The sequence below is a fragment of the Labeo rohita genome, chromosome 22 (genome assembly GCF_022985175.1).
Source record: "Labeo rohita strain BAU-BD-2019 chromosome 22, IGBB_LRoh.1.0, whole genome shotgun sequence".
Taxonomy (NCBI): domain Eukaryota; kingdom Metazoa; phylum Chordata; class Actinopteri; order Cypriniformes; family Cyprinidae; genus Labeo; species Labeo rohita.
In genome coordinates, this window is record NC_066890.1 from 9,067,723 (window position 1) to 9,082,386 (window position 14,664).

General features: G+C 37.4%; 1 protein-coding gene across 1 annotated transcript; it reads right to left on the reverse strand.

Annotated features, from left to right (window-relative positions):
* Positions 1-372: 372 nt before the first annotated feature.
* Positions 373-12,642, reverse strand: LOC127154157 (leukotriene B4 receptor 1). Its single transcript, XM_051095565.1, has 8 exons — positions 12,517-12,642; positions 12,098-12,430; positions 11,893-12,021; positions 11,719-11,813; positions 6,357-6,950; positions 1,251-1,453; positions 997-1,006; positions 373-644 (listed from the first exon to the last, which is right to left on the reverse strand). Exons 1-8 carry the CDS (start codon positions 12,542-12,544, stop codon positions 375-377), a joined length of 1,662 nt encoding a protein of 553 aa, XP_050951522.1. The 5' UTR covers positions 12,545-12,642; the 3' UTR covers positions 373-374.
* Between the last annotated feature and the right edge of the window lie 2,022 nt (positions 12,643-14,664).

Genomic DNA, 14,664 nt, shown 5'->3' on the forward strand with positions numbered 1-14,664 from the left:
TTTACTGTGGTACCAATTACAAACCTCCTTTCTACTACTGCTCTATTACTGCGTGGAGTGTGTTGGTCTCCCTGTTGTGTGGCGCCCTCTACTGGATAAAGGCCTGAACCAAATCTTTAAGATTTACAGTGATTCTAAAAAGTATTTGGACACTTAAGCCACATCAAGGCACTTTTTTGACATTCATCTTAAAGAAAGAGGTTCTGTAATTTCACTTAAGTGAAAATTATGTCCTTTTGTTTCCCAGTAATAGCATCATTTAGTCTAACCTATACAAACACATAAAGAAAAAATGCCAAAAATAAGCTCAACAAGACTGTAGCCTCTTCTCATTTCTCTACTTTAATACTCAAGCATTAGCACTACTGGTGAAATCAGACTTTGTCTCTTAGATGGTCATCCTCTTCTTTTTTCTCTTCATCTTGATTTTTCTGATTCTGCTGGTTCTTCTGCATGGACTCCATCCTTGAGCCTTCAAAGAGCCGTGCCATGAAGGCCAGGCCTTCACGTTTAATGTATGACTTTCCAGCGAAGGTATAGAGAACAGGGTTTATGCAGCTGCTGACGAAGGTGATATTGGAGCTGAAGCCTCGGAATGAAAGCCAGATTTGATTTAATCTGTGAGAAAGAGGATAAATTAGTTGCTTTTAAGATATTAAATAAGTTATTTTATACACACAATGAAAGAACTCAGGATAATTTCTGTGTGTGTGTGTGAGTGATCAGTTCACCTGGCTTTTGCACGGGAATCGTCTGGGAGAAAAATCACAGCAATCTGTGCAGAAAAGTCAACCAAACAAGCTCTCAGATATGAAGATCACATTTTAAAGGTGAATATTCATGCATAAAAACACTTTGAAAAATAAAAATATTATAAATATTTGTAAAATGTTATAATTAAAATATTTAGTTTGTTAAGGGGATAGTTCATCCAAAAAAGTCATTGTTTGTTTTCTTTTTGTACAAGAAAGCATTCTTGTAGCTTTGTAACATTACAGTTGAACCACTGATGTCACATGGACTATTTTAACAATGTCCTTACTACCTTTCTGGGCCTTGAAAGTGTCAGTTGTGTTGCTATACAGGGTCAGAAAGTTTCGGATTTGGTAAAAAGTATCTTAATCTTTGTTCCAAAGATGAACAAAGTTCTTACGGGTTTGGAACGACTTGGGGGTGTGTAATTAATAACAGAAGTTTCAGAAAAAAATTATGTTTTCCCACTAGGTTATCCAAGTTGAGATGAGTCACACACCTCCACCATATTCATGGTATGGAAAGGAAGCCAGATCAGGCCGAAGGTGATGACAATCACCAGGATGAGTTTCTCACTTTGGATGTGCCTACGAAACCGTGTCTTGCGAATTCTGCGCAGGATGCACACGTAACTGCTTATGATCAGCCCATACGGAATTAAGAAACCCAGCAGAATTTCCAAACAGTGGTGCAGCATCACCTAAAACAGAGTGAGGTCATATATGACAGCATGAGAATAACCACTAAACCATCATTTCATGAGTTCGCCTGCCCATCCAGTCCTGATAGTTAATGGTAAACGAAGTTGGTTGCAGTCCTCAACAGAGACTTGAACCCGAGGCTCGACTTGAGCTCCGAGTTCATCCCCTCCATTGCTGTACTGCACAGAGGGAGAATAACAGAAATAGAGGAGGAGATGGGGAGGTGGAGGGATGGCGTAATGACCCCTGATAGCACAGGTACATCTCAGAGATGTCTATTTGACATCTGCATTTACATCTGCAAGATGTATTTTTTAGATTGTTTACTCATCTGCAATATGTCTATAGGACGTTTCCTATCAGATGTCAAGTAGATGTCTATTAGATGTCTTTAAGATGTTTATGATTTAGTACGTATGTAAAACTGACATCTTACAGATGTCTGTCAGATGTTTGTACACAGCAGATGCTTCCAGATCAAGTGATCTTTAACAGACATCTTGCAGATGTACGTGTGCTATCTGGGACTGCTGCTTATTTAAGCTCATAATGATGATTGACCAACATTGGAAATACGTGCCTCTATATACATTTCTGCAAAACTGAAAAAAACATACCTATATGTATGGATCACTGCAGTTTCCAGTTAAAATGAACACTAGAGGCAGTAAAACTCAGATAACTTTTATTCTTTTTCACACAAAGTTTTGATTAACCTAATTTTCACACAATAACTTGCAGAATGTTAAATTATGGCTTCAAAACAATCCGGCGTGATTTCAAAACTGATACTTTTGAATGTTGTCATCACATATACAGCTTCATATGCGTGAGTTTTCTAATTCAGTAGGTTTGCTCGGTAGCACACCCGATACTGTGTTACACTTGAGTAATGAAAGAGCTCCGGTACAAACCCTGTGAAACTACGGTTTGACAAAACAGCTCAAATCTGCATAAGGAAGTTAAAATAGCACAGCTGCATCAACAAATGCGTTTTTGTATCACTTTTGCATTTGTTAACACCATCGGCTAGGTTTAGGGTTGGGTTTGGTGAATGGGATATTTCCAACAAGATAGAGCATTAGACTTTAGTCACACTACTCGGATATTTGAATTCTGAACAGCCAGCTGCGATATGTACCTTAAGCAGTATAAAAAAAAAACGCAGCAATATGTACCTGTATCATCATAATAAAATGGTGCCACGGACACGTATTGAATGTAGGTTTTAGTGACACTCTCTTAACATTTTGCTGCCGTGAAACGTGCAGTAAGGTATGTAATTACAGTGTTGCAAAAATGTATATACAGTAGAGGCACATATTTCCAATAAGCCCGGGTTGTGATTGACAGGACTGAATGATTAGGCTCCTCCCAAATCTACATTTGGAACTTCATTTCATCTAAAGTTCATTTTCAAGATAATTTTTTGAAGATTAGTAATGATTGATTTAGACTTCTTAGTAAGTATGTTTATATGCACTAATTTTCTGAATTTTTGGCAATCAGAATGAATCCAATCCGATTTCAGACTCTGAAAGTTTTTTATAAACCCAACCATTAAACTTCAGCATATTCGCACATTTAAAACAGTATGATATGAGAGTATGTTAATGTCACTGGAGCTACCATGAGTATAATATTCATTTTTGTCTTGATATCTGAAAAAAAAAGCTGACATGTAAATCTCCTGTAAGCTTTTATTTTGTAAATATTCAGTATCGTCCACTGACCAGTTGCTCATTTTTTTCTGTTAATGGAAAAAAATCCAGGTTTACACCAACTTTTTCAATCACATCATCATTTCATTCAAACTGAGCTCAACTGAGGTTTCTGCATGAAGCCTTTTTGAGTCTGACTGAGCCATCTACCCGATTACTAATAGATATTTACATAGCTGGTAATAACTCAAAGAATGAGACATTCTAGTAGATTGGGTTTGATCACAGACTGTTCATTGAAGTGGTATGCATTATACATAGAAAAACCATGAGGTTTATCCATTAGGGCCCATACTTCAAAAACATTTATCTTACCACTAAGAATTCTCCTAAATAGCAGTAAATGTTTTTATATAATCTGTCTAAATCTGTGTTAGTGAGCACTTCTCCTTTGCCGAGATAATCCATCCACCTCACAGGTGTGGCATATCAAGATGCTGATTAGACAGCATGATTATTGCACAGGTGTGCCTCAGGCTGGCCACAATAAAAGGCCACTCTAAAATGTGCAGTTTTACTGTATTTGGGGGTCCGGCGGGGTCCGAAAACCAGTCAGTATCTGGTGTGACCACCATTTGCCTCACACAGTGCAACACATGTCCTTCGCATAGAGTTGAACAGGTTGTTGATTGTGGCCTGTGACATGTTGGTCCACTCCTCTTCAGTGGCTGTGCAAAGTTGCTGGATATTGGCAGAAACTGGAACATGCTGTCGTATACGCCGATCCAGAGCATCCCAAACATGCTCAATGGGTGACATGTCCGGAGAGTATGCTGGCCATGCAAGAACTAGGATGTTTTCAGCTTCCAGGAGGTGTGTACAGATCCTTGCAACATGGGGCCCTGCATTATCATGCTGCAACATGAGGTGATGGTCGTGGATGAACAGCACAACAATGGGCCTCAGGATCTCGTCACAGTATCTCACAATATCAAAATATCATCAATAAAATGCACCTGTGTTCGTTGTCCATAATATGCCTGCCCATACCATAACCCCACCGCCACTATGGGCCACTCGATCCACAATGTTGACATCAGCAAACCGCTCACCCACACAACACCATACATGCTGTCTGCCATCTGCTCTGTACAGTGAAAACTGGGATTCGTCCGTGAAGAGAACACCTCTCCAAAGTGCCAGACACCATTGAATGTGAGCATTTGCTCACTCAAGTCAGTTACGACGTCGAACTGCAGTCAGGTCGAGATCCTAATGAGGACGACGAGCATGCAGATGAGCTGAGTCTTTTATTGTGGCCAGCCTAAGGCACAACTGTGCAATATGCATATAAACACCCTTTTAATTAACAGAATAGAATAATCATGTAAGACATGTAAACGTAAAAGAAAACCAAACTGGACACAAGAACAGCTGTTATTCTTGCCTTGTTAATGAACATTAACTTGTTAATAAAAACAAGGACATAATCAGAGGAAAATTTACAGTTAGGATAACCTCCAAAACCAAAAACGTTGGATGGGAAAACATGTGTCAATAAACGTGTGCCAATAAAATTTCTGAAATGTTTATGTTCCAAGGCAGATTGCCAGCAACAGCCATTTTAGCCCATTTTTCAAAAATAGAAACCATCACAAAATTTGGAATGTTTTTACTGTTTATAATGGGAATTGTACTGGTTTTAATGGTAGCTGTAATGGTGTCTGTTGCTCTCTACTGGTAATTGATCACCTTCTATATAATGAAAGGAAAATTGTCTCTAACAAGTTCTACAACAGTCATAATACCCCCAACGTTTTAAGGTGATACCTGTATAAAAGGTCACTATCATCAAATTTTTCTAAAATGTTTACGTTCTGAGGCAGATTGCTGGCAACAGCCATTTTAGGATAGTTTGGGATTTAGTCTTAGTGACTTAGACTCTTCACTACTCCTAACATTTCACAGATTTAGTTGCTAGTTTTAGTCCTAAAACACTTTGTGAAATACTTTTTCCCCTAAATCAGCAAGGTATGAGCTACTTTTAGCCTTTAGATGTTTTGTGAATACAGGCCCAGGTTTTTAAGTAGTCAGGTAATTATTACTATATTAGCCATATGTGTGTCTGTAGCTGGAGAGGACATTAATATTGTTAATGATTTTTGTCTTCAGAACAGGAAAAGACATAGTAGTGGAGTTTACACTAGTATTTACCCTTCTATGACAACTTCCACTTGGAAACACAGAAGCTAAAATCAACCCAGGCTCATTGAAATACATGCCTCTACATGCATTTCTGCAACACCGTAATTACGTACCTTACTGTATGTTTTGCGGTAGTTTCAAAGTGAGTGTGGTACGTTTTTATTATGTTGGTGCAGGCACGCATTGCTTTTTATTACGCTGTTTGAGGTACCTGTTGCGGCTATTCAGAACTCAAGTATCCGGGTATTGTTACTAAAGGTTAATGCTCTGTTGTGTTGGACATATCCCCTTCACCAAACCTAACCCTAAACCTAACCAGTTTTAGGGTTAACAAATGCAAAAGTGACATAAAAACGCATTTGTTGATGCAACTGTGCTTTTTTAACTTTATCATGTGGATAAAGTTGAGCTCTTCATCGCTCAAGTGCAACGCCATGTCACGTGAGCTACCGAGCAAACCTACTGAATTAGAAAACTCATGCATACGAAGCTGTATATGTGACGACAATGTTCAGAAGTATCAGCCATAACATAATATTCTGCAAGTAACTGTAAAAAAATTAGGCTTTGTTAATGAAAACTCAAACTGTGTGTAAATCAAACTTTGTGTGAAAAAGAATAAAAGTTGTCTGAGTTTTACTGCCTCTAGTGTTCATTTTAACTGGAAACTGCAGTGATTCGTACAGATAGGTACATTTGCAGAAATGTATACAGAGGCATGTATTTCCAATGAGCCTAACTGGCTAAAATATGACAACTGCATCAGAAACCCCAGTTGTGAGGCTACATGTGCAATTCAGTTGTAAAAATCCTGCTTAAAACAGTGCTATTGTATTTTGAGACACTACTAAAAATACCTAAAAAAAAAAATAGCAAAAGTAAACATCTGAGCTACAAAAGAATAAACATAAGTAAGTATTGTATTTACATATACTGCCCCACACTGCTATGCATACACTGAGTGACTATTCTTTTTAATTGTTACTAAATATTACTAATTAAGTTTGTAAATGTTTATCTGGCAAACATAACTCACATCTCGTGGCTGTGGATGTTTACAAGCACACAGTAAAAACTTTGGCTCTTGCTCACTCGAGAAAGTGGTCCAGAAAACAGAGTTTGGTACCGATATTCCGAGAGCAAAAATCCACAGTCCCACCAACACCCGAATCATCACCTTCCGGTCTGTCAGGACACCAGCATGTTTCCACCACACTACAGCCACCATCCTGTGCAGACTCATTAGCGTTATCAAAAATATTGAGGCGTACATGTTGGTACTGCAAAGGTACAGCAGAATCTTGCACAGTGGCAGAGTAAAAATCCAGCTGCGTTGGAACAAATAAACAATGAAGAAAGGCATCAAAAGCATCAAAAATCCATCCGCAAAAGCGAGGTTGAGGATCAGGAGGGTTGTGATGGAACGCTGGCGGGTTCGAGCCAGGATGCTCCAAATGATCAAGAGGTTTCCAGAGATGCCAATGGGTAGGAAAAGGCAGAGGATCAGAGCCCCTGAAATTGATCCAGCTCTACTTCGTAGACTTGTGATATTGTTCATTCCAGAGTTAGTGGTATTGGTCAGAAAGTGGATTGACATGGTATGAGACAAAGTGCGAGAGGTGAGTGATTCCTTCTTAGAGAACAATACTCAGTCTGAGTAACTCTCGACTCCAAAGTGGCACCAGCAGCAACATCAATAGACACAGAACTATTTATTGTGCATTAGCACACGTATACATTGATAGCCTTCCAGGCGAATTAACAAAATAATATTTTACCAAAGAGCATACTGGAGACTGCATAATGTGATCGTTATCTCAACTTGTTTCCTGTTCAACTAGACATGCCCGTCATAGCAAACAAATTCAATGTCAGCCATCTGTCAAAGGGCCACTAACATGTTACACAGAGAGAATGAACACAAATGACTGGAATACATCTATATCAGATGAGGGATATGAAAAAAAGAAACAGAAGCCAGGTATAATAACGTCCTTACATTTTTATAGCTCTTTGTGTGGATACTTCCACTGAAACCAAACATCAATTTGGCCAGGAGACCAAAGGCACACGTGTGCTCTTATCAAGAAGCACCATGGGATTTTTTACAACCACACCTTCGATCATGGTGTCCTCTGTTCACCAGTTGTCAACGTTTGTAAATGCCACAAATAAAGATGTTGCTGTCAGCCACATTCGCCAATGCGAATGCAACCAGGAAAACATTTTGAGGGGGAAATTGGTTCTCTGGGAACCACCATGCTGGCTAGTTCCTATAACTGAGTTCTAAATAGTAGTAGATCCTTTAGCTCAAACAGTAGAGCATGGTGCTAGCAACACCAAAGTCATAGGTTTGATTCCCAGGGAATACAACCATCCATTCTGCAAGACATACCCTATGTAGGGTAGCAGGGATGCTGGAATGTATCCCAGGGTCTTCTGCCATAGGTACTGAAACACTCTTGACACATGGCCAGTGGGAATACAGTCATGGCCAAAAATACCTTGTAATTCTGTTACAAGAAAATGCAACACTTCTCTCAGAAAATTGTTCTAATTGCAAATATTTTGGTATTCACATGCTTATTGTTTTTGTTTGCACTGCAACAACACAAAAAAAAACAGAAGAAAAGTCAAACTTGATAGAATTTCACACAGAACTCAAAAATGGACTGGACAAAATTATTGGCACCTTGTCAAAATTGTAAGAAATAATTGCTTTTCGAGTATGTAATGCTCCTGCCATTTGTATTTAGACACACTGTGACAAGTAACAGGTGTGAGTAGTATAGTAATCAGACTTGTAAACAGTTAAAATGGAGAAAAGTTGACTCAACCTTTGTGTTGTGTGTCACACTGAGCATGGAGAAAAGAAAGAAGTGTAAAGAGTTGTCTGTGGATTTAAGAGAAACAAATGTGGAAAAACATGGACAATCTCAAGGCTCAGCCCATGGCACTGTAGCTAACATCCCTGGACGTGGACGGAAGAGCAAAATTAACAAAAAATTTCATTGAAGGATTGTTCGAATGTTGGATAAAGAACCCTGATTAACTTCCAAACAAATTCAAGCTGATCTGCAGACACAGGGTACAACAGTGTCAGCTCATACTATCCGTCGCCATCTGAATGAAAAGGGATGCTATGGTACTGTAGGAGATCCAGGAGGACACCACTACTGTCACAAAGGCATAAAAAAGCAAGACTGGAGTTCGCCAAAACTTATGTGACAAAACGACAATCCTTCTGGGAGAACATGTCAGACAAACAGGATGATTATCAGATTTGTCACTTAATATTATTTTGAGTCTCTTTAACAAGATGTGGGAGTCAGGAAGTTTACCAGCTGACTGGAAGCACGGTATTATAGTGTCTATTGCAAAGCCAGGCAAGGATCATACGCAGCCAACTAACTACAGACTCAAAGCGTTAACATCAAATATATGCTAATTGATGGAGCGTATGGTTATGAACAGACTGGTGCATGTCATACAAAGGTACACAGGTCACCTTTGGGGCATTGCTCCAGTGACAAGCAATTTCTCAGAGAATGCAGAGAGTCAGGATCTCTTCCAAAGAACAATATCTTTTTTATTCAAGGTCTTGTCCCAAATTGTGCCCTTAGCTAAGGGTAATGAACGCTGTTTTTTGTAGACCCACTGTTTCAGATACGTTCCAGCCTGCCTGTAATTTTCATGTGATCCTGAAGACCTTGTTAGTTCAGGTATGTTTGATTGAGTTTGGAGCTGAACTCTGCAGGACACTGGGTCTCCAGAAGCCGAGCTGAAGAGCAGAGCTGAAGTAGTCCTCTTTAAAGACAACATCTGTGTGGACCTGGCATAAATAGACCATTCTGAAATCTAAAGTCACAAAAGACAATACCTACTGCCTAGAGGACTTCACACAAACATACAGTCCATCACAATTTCATCACTAGAAGAGGGGTGTACTGGGATAGTATGTGCCATGATGTCATCACCGTGAGCACTTTATTATTACCTACACCAGTAACACTGATGTTACCAGGTAGGACTCCCACCCAGGTACCAATCTGGCTCAACCCTGCTTAGCTTCAGAGTGCAACTGGTTGTGAGGAACCATCACATCACACAATCACTGATCCACTTTAAAGGGATAGTTCACCCAAAAATGCATATTCTGTCATTAATTACTCACTGTCATGTTGTTCCTAACCTGTAAGACCTTCGTTCATCTTCGGAACACAAATTGAGATATTTTTGAAGAAATCCGAGAGCTTTCTGACCCTGTATAAAGCGCAATGCAATTGACACGTTCAAGGCCCAGAAAGGTAGTAAGGATATTGATAAAATAGTCCATGTGACATCAGTGGTTCAACCGTTATTTTATGAAGCTGCCAAAATACTTTTTGTGTGCAAAGAAAACAATAGAAAGTTTCTTTTTGTGTGCAAAACAAAAAGAACAACTTTATTCACCAATTGATACTCTTGCGTGTCAGTCTTCAACACACATTCATGAGAGTATCATGACACATCCGTGTGGTGCTTCTGACGCAGGAGCTGGTGTTCTGACGTAGAACCCAGATGAGCTGCAAGCAGAGAAATGCACATGTATGCACCATGGTACTCTTGTAAATGTGTTAAAGACTGACACGGAAGAGAAGAAATTTTTGAAAGAGAAGTTATTTTTGTAAGTATTCTCGTAGCTTCGTAAAACAAGGTTGAACCACTGATATTTCAATAACTATTTTAACAATGTCCTTACCTTTCTGGGCCTTGAATGTGGTAGTTGTGTTGCTGTCTATGCAGGGTCAGAAAGCTCTCGGACTGTGTTCTAAACTTGTTTGCTGTTGATTTTTGCAAAAAAGGTCAACTGACAACATTGCCTGGTAAAAGTGTAATGGCTTTTTTCTTCTAAGTATGTTTCCACAGGTAAGCTTCATTCATGGCTGTACTTTCTTTTGGTGTCTTCGGCAATGTTGACTGACCGGGGGCTGAACTTGGTAAGTGTCTAATTCATTTTAATAAATATTTCTGTGGATCACTTTTAATCTATATAATATATGGAGCTAAAATACAAATAAATTACACTTTAATATGGTGCCTTCTGCTGGTCAGTCATCCAGTGTTTCCTTACCTATGACATGAGATGCTGGGATAGGTCCTAGAAACCATATAATTTTACATTATATGGTTACACCATAAGTGGTTTAGAAAATAGATGACTAGATGATGTCAGTGAGCATATTACATTTTAGTAGAGTGATGAAACTTCCGAAAAGGTTTAATAAAATGGCCAAAATGGTCAGATATGGGGGTTGAGTGTACCAGTATAGTACTTTTAGTTGTCTTTTGGCTTTCAAAATGGCCAAAATGTGGTTAGAGTTCAAGCTGACTTCCTGTAAGTGGTGTGACTTTGTTGTGTGCAGGAAAGCAACACGAGAATTTTGCAGCTTAATTTCTGACTTTTTACATATAATTCCATCTACTTTGTAAAAAATAAATATAAATATCTACACATTCTATGTTATACATGTGTTGGAAGTTTACTGCATCTCCTAAAAGATAATCAGCATCAAATATGTGCATGCAAACCTATGACTCTCCTTAGCAGAAGTGTTTCCCGTGTGGTTTAGCTCAGGTAAGTGTTAAGTGGTAAGTGTTAAGTCCAGTACTTAGAACAGTTCCACTTGAGAAATAATGACTCATACGGTCTCATCTTTCTCTTAACAGGTGGTTCACCCTTGAACATCTGCTTTAAACATATTGCCGTCACATGATTTTCTGCAAAAAAGAATGGCATTGCAGTCAGCAGCCTTTTAGAAGTTTGACAAAATGATTGCTGTTGTTTCTACATGATTGTTTACATTTCTACATCTGTGGATACTATCTACATATCTACGAAACTAAACAAGTTTCATACGGTTAAAGGTTAAACCACTTGGCTTTGCAGTTCACTGGTGATCAGGTGACCATGTGTGGAAAACTTTACTGAGGCATTGTGGTCTGTCCAAGGCCAACCACAATGCCTCAAAGACGCGTTTGGCTAGCAATCATCTAGTAGGTGGATGATTCCATTGTTTATTTAAAAAAAGAGAGAGAAGTTCATTTCTGATGTCTATGTCTTAGTTATTTTTTATTCATTGGGCATGTTTTATGAACATTTACATTTATAACAGCAGTAGTGTTCCTGTTTAGGATTTTGGCTTCAGGTGAAAAGCACCGGTTTTGTTCTTCAACTCTTCATGCATCTGGGAGAAGACCACCTCAGTATACTGAAAGAGCAAAAGGCAAACAGTATTAGCATTTACAAATATATGAACAGTATGTGTTTTATGATCCAAACATTGATAAGGAATAAAAGAATCTTAATGAATAATTAAATAAATGTAAATCAAAAAAGACAGTTTTGCATAATTTACCATGGTCTTTGGCTCTTTAAGTTGTTTGCGAAGAGTCTGCTCGAAATCTGCTTCTTGATGTTTTACATTTTCTCTAGAGTAGCAACGCGAACAACCTACATGAGAAGATAAGTATTGTCATATTTTAGGGATTAAATTAGATTACATGAGATTATATTAATAAACAGAACTCACCAATCACCACAAAGACCAGAACACCATGCATCAGACCAGATATGATGATAATAATCATCCATGGTTTCTGAATCTGCTCAATAAACTTCACCACAGTGTGATTCTGATAGTTAGGTAATTTAGTTGGTTCTGTAAAAAATAGATTTACATTCAAATAACAAAGCATTGAACATCCATAAGGCCTAATTACTAAATAGTCACTCACCAATGATGTGAAGTCTGATGCCGCTGCTGAATTTTGGAGGTGCTTCTGTGGTCATGCAGTAATAATCACCTAATTCATCAGTAGTGACATTTCTTATGACTAGATGATGTTTAGGTTGCACTGAATATTTAGATCTGAAATGTGTAATATTATCGTAGTAAAAAGGAGTTGGTGAAGTTGAAAATAACCGCAGTATCATAACTGGAGGATTTGGTAGCTTCAGTAGCATCCAATAAATCTCTTTTTCTTCTAGATCACAGTTTATGGACACATTTTGTCCCAAATTTGTTAGTTTTGTTAGCGTTTCTACAGCTTGACACCATACTAGCAGACCTGCAATAACAACAAAATGAAATAAACACATACAAACATAAAAATAAGATAAATCAGTCAATCAAGTTACTCAATAATATACTTACAGATAAGATGCTGGATGATCTTTGTCATTTCCGCAACTAAAATACATTGGAAAGATGAAATCTGGTTGCTTTCAAACAGGCCTTAAGATGAACTGTAATTCAGAGTTTTGAAGAGGGCGATTCTCTACCAACCACTGAAAGGAAATCACACTCACAAACCACATATGAGAGATGTTTTTTAAAGAAACAGATCACCCAAAAATTAAAATGGCCATCCAAGATGTAGTTTCTTTCTTTATCTGAACTGTAGCATTTCATCAATTGCTCACCAATTGATCCTCTGCAGTGAATGGGTGCCGTCAGAATGAGAGTGCAAACAGCTGATAAAAACATCACAATAATCCAGTAGATCAATTAACATCTTCTGAAGCAAAAGCTGTGTGCTTGTAATAAACAAATCCATCATTAAAGTGTTAAAAACTACCACTTCTGGTCAAAATAATAGTGCATCATCCATAAAAGTCATGCAATTGTGACCAATTGCGCTATGTTTAAACTAATTTAAAATTGGGTTAAATTTTCCTTTTTATCCTTTGAAATTTATGAAGATACAAATACTGCTGAAAACTATTTTACAAAAAATAGCACCATTCATTTTTTGTAAAAAAATAAAATAAAATAAAAAATAAACAATTTTTTTTTAATTTTTCAAAATAATTTACTAGACAAATATTAATTGTCATAGTATGATTTTCTTCAGATAATATTTATTTATTCATTTATTTATTTATTTATTTAGATTTGAATTGGGGGAAATCGTGAAAATAAGTCACTAAGGATTTTCAACACTTCTGTATATCCTGGACTTTCAGTATATAAACATTCAGTATAATAAATAATATCATATTATTAATAATAAAAAAATATTATTTTTCTTAAAAATATATTTATATATTTTTAAAGGATTATTATTTTTCTTAATATTTTATATCTTTATTTGCTGTTCAGATTATTGTGAATATTTTTTTTAATCCTTTTAAATTAATGAAGATGAAAACTATGTTATGACATATGGCACCACTTAAATTAACTGTTTCTCAAGAGCTTTAAGAACTTTTGTATAAAATATTTTACAATCTTTCATCTTTTAAAATCTTTTAAATTAATGTAAACAAATTGTCCCTGTATGATTTGACCCTCATATTTCTGATTTGATATATATATATATATATATATATATATATATATATATATTTATGTATGTATTTCTGTATGTATGTATTTATTATTACTATTATGTTTTTTGTTTGTTTGTTTTTTTTTTTTTTACTGAAGCTTTTTTTTTTTACTGAAGCAAATAGTAAAAATAAGCCAATAAGGATGTTCAACACTTCAACATAAAAGCATCCCAGGATACACCTCTTTTTTTGTTTTATAGCATTTAATAACTTTACTGTTTTTGTTGTGTCCACACTGTTCTCTGATGCGAAACATCTTGAACATTTTTATTTTCAGTCACTGCGCATTACAGCCTGTCATCCATCCCTGCTTCCTGCTTTAGACACATCACAGTTTTATATCACAACAGACACACTGCTTGTTTTGCTTTCTCTGCTTTGTTTTGGGCTCCTACGGAGTAAAAAAAAAAGGAAAAAACGTGTGAGCAAGCGTCCTCATTCTGTATTTTCTGATGGAGGCTTGTGTTGAGACAAATGTGTTGATGTACAGTAGAGATCTGGCTTGAAACGGGTGTGCGAGAGAGAGACAGAGGGTCACCACAGGACTCATGAGCTACTCTTTCCAGCAACCCCAGCACAACCCTCCCCCTCTTTTCACCTCTGTTGTGCTATCTGCTTATTCTTTCATCTCTCACTCTTCTCTGCTGCCTTCCCACTCTCAACCTCTTTCAGCCTCTCTCTCTTCGCCTGACCACACTCTTCAGCCCACCGATCGACAGCACTTCACTTCCTCTCGGGGAGCAGAAGTGTGTGTGAGTTGAGCGTAGCAGGTGACGGAGGGAGGAGAGAAAGAGGTGTGGAGAGTTCGCGTTTGGCTAGCTAATAAAATTTTAAAGCTCAATTCAATATTATGTGTACAATTTCTTAATTCTGTCATCCTGGTATTGTGGACTCGCTATTGTTTCATACAAACACAGCTGCTGCCAGTTTTTTTTTTTTTTTTCTACACTGTAATGGATTATAAGATAAC

Excerpts from the sequence above, each read along its gene's own strand:
- LOC127154157 (XM_051095565.1), bottom strand. The coding sequence starts at position 12,544 with ATGACAAAGATCATCCAGCATCTTATCT. Across the intron at positions 12,022-12,097 it reads CATCAGACTTCACATCATTG|AACCAACTAAATTACCTAAC; the intron begins GTGAGTGACTAT and ends TATTTTTTACAG. Across the intron at positions 11,814-11,892 it reads TCTGGTCTTTGTGGTGATTG|GTTGTTCGCGTTGCTACTCT; the intron begins GTGAGTTCTGTT and ends CTTCTCATGTAG.